The sequence below is a fragment of the Myotis davidii genome, unplaced genomic scaffold, assembly GCF_000327345.1.
Source record: "Myotis davidii unplaced genomic scaffold, ASM32734v1 scaffold473, whole genome shotgun sequence".
Taxonomy (NCBI): Eukaryota; Metazoa; Chordata; class Mammalia; order Chiroptera; family Vespertilionidae; genus Myotis; species Myotis davidii.
In genome coordinates this window covers 3,258,672-3,259,738 of record NW_006284843.1, presented here as the reverse complement: position 1 = coordinate 3,259,738, position 1,067 = coordinate 3,258,672, and the positions used below count along the sequence as shown (strand labels likewise).

The 1,067-nt window shown below is 45.4% G+C and overlaps 1 protein-coding gene across 1 annotated transcript in view; it reads left to right on the top strand.

Moving 5' to 3' along the window:
- The first annotated feature begins 791 nt into the window (after positions 1-791).
- SLCO4C1 (solute carrier organic anion transporter family member 4C1) overlaps positions 792-1,067 on the top strand; it is a 72,388-nt gene continuing 72,112 nt past the window's right edge. Inside the window, exon 1 of the mRNA XM_006755147.2 lies at positions 792-885. Within this exon, the coding sequence (XP_006755210.1) occupies positions 792-885 (94 nt within the window). The remainder of the gene's footprint in view (positions 886-1,067) is intronic.

The following is a 1,067-nucleotide window of genomic DNA, read 5'->3' as shown; positions in this document are numbered from 1 at the left end:
AAGAAACATTTTGAGATCTTAATATACAGTTTTAAAAACATCATTGTTTAAAATTACTAATTTGGGATATATTAGTCTATCTTTAGAAGGGGAGAGAGAATGGATCCTTTGAAAACCCAATCATGTCATTCCTTGGCTCCACATTTTCGTATATCACTCACAAGAAAAGCTGAAGTCCTGTAATGGCTTACATAGTCTGGCCCCAATCACTTCTCCTCCACCCCGCCTGCACCCCTTTACTGTTCTCCTACTATCTCATTACTGGACTCCCACTGTTCTCCAACTATCTCATTCTACCCCAGCTACTGTTCCCCAACATGCCGGGCTCTCTCCCTTACCTCCTTCAGGTCTCATTTAAAACTGCATTGTGTTCCGCCCCTTCTCCAACACACACTTTCCAGCCTACTCTTGCTTTATTCCCGCTCCCCCCCTCCCCCCGCACTTATCACAATGAAATGTACTTTATAGTTTTTACTTATTATCTGTCTCTTATCAGAATGCAAGCACCATAAGGCTAGAGGTATTTGTCAGTTTTTAAGCACGCTTGTACCTGCACAGGCACCCAGGAAATAAATGTCTCCACGAATGAATGAATAAATTGTAACCACTACCGTATAATGGCGTTCAGTTCTTCAATGTGCTTTTAAAAATTTATTCCACAGGTAGAAATCACCTATCTGCTTTTAACATTTCTTAATTTCTTTTCTTCCAGTTTGGGGGAAGTAAAATAAAAAAAAGGCGGCTCTGTTGTGATGGGGAGCAAGCAGGTAGGAATTTCCTTGTTTAGGGAGATGACGGGTAAAAGTCTCACCATGGTGGTCATGGAATCCACAGTATTGTACCCGTGGCCGCTAGATTCTTCGAGTCCAGACCCAGCCTGGTGTGGTAAGCGGCCGAGGAAGAAAGCCACAGACTATTTTCTTGAATGATCTCCTGATGCAACTGTGTTTACACTTCCCTGCCAGCACCCAGGGGGAGCTTTACGGTCACCGGACTCCTACGACCTCTACTGGGTTCCTAGTCCCCGGGCTCCGGGAGGGAGAGGGGCGGACGGACGGACGGGCGGG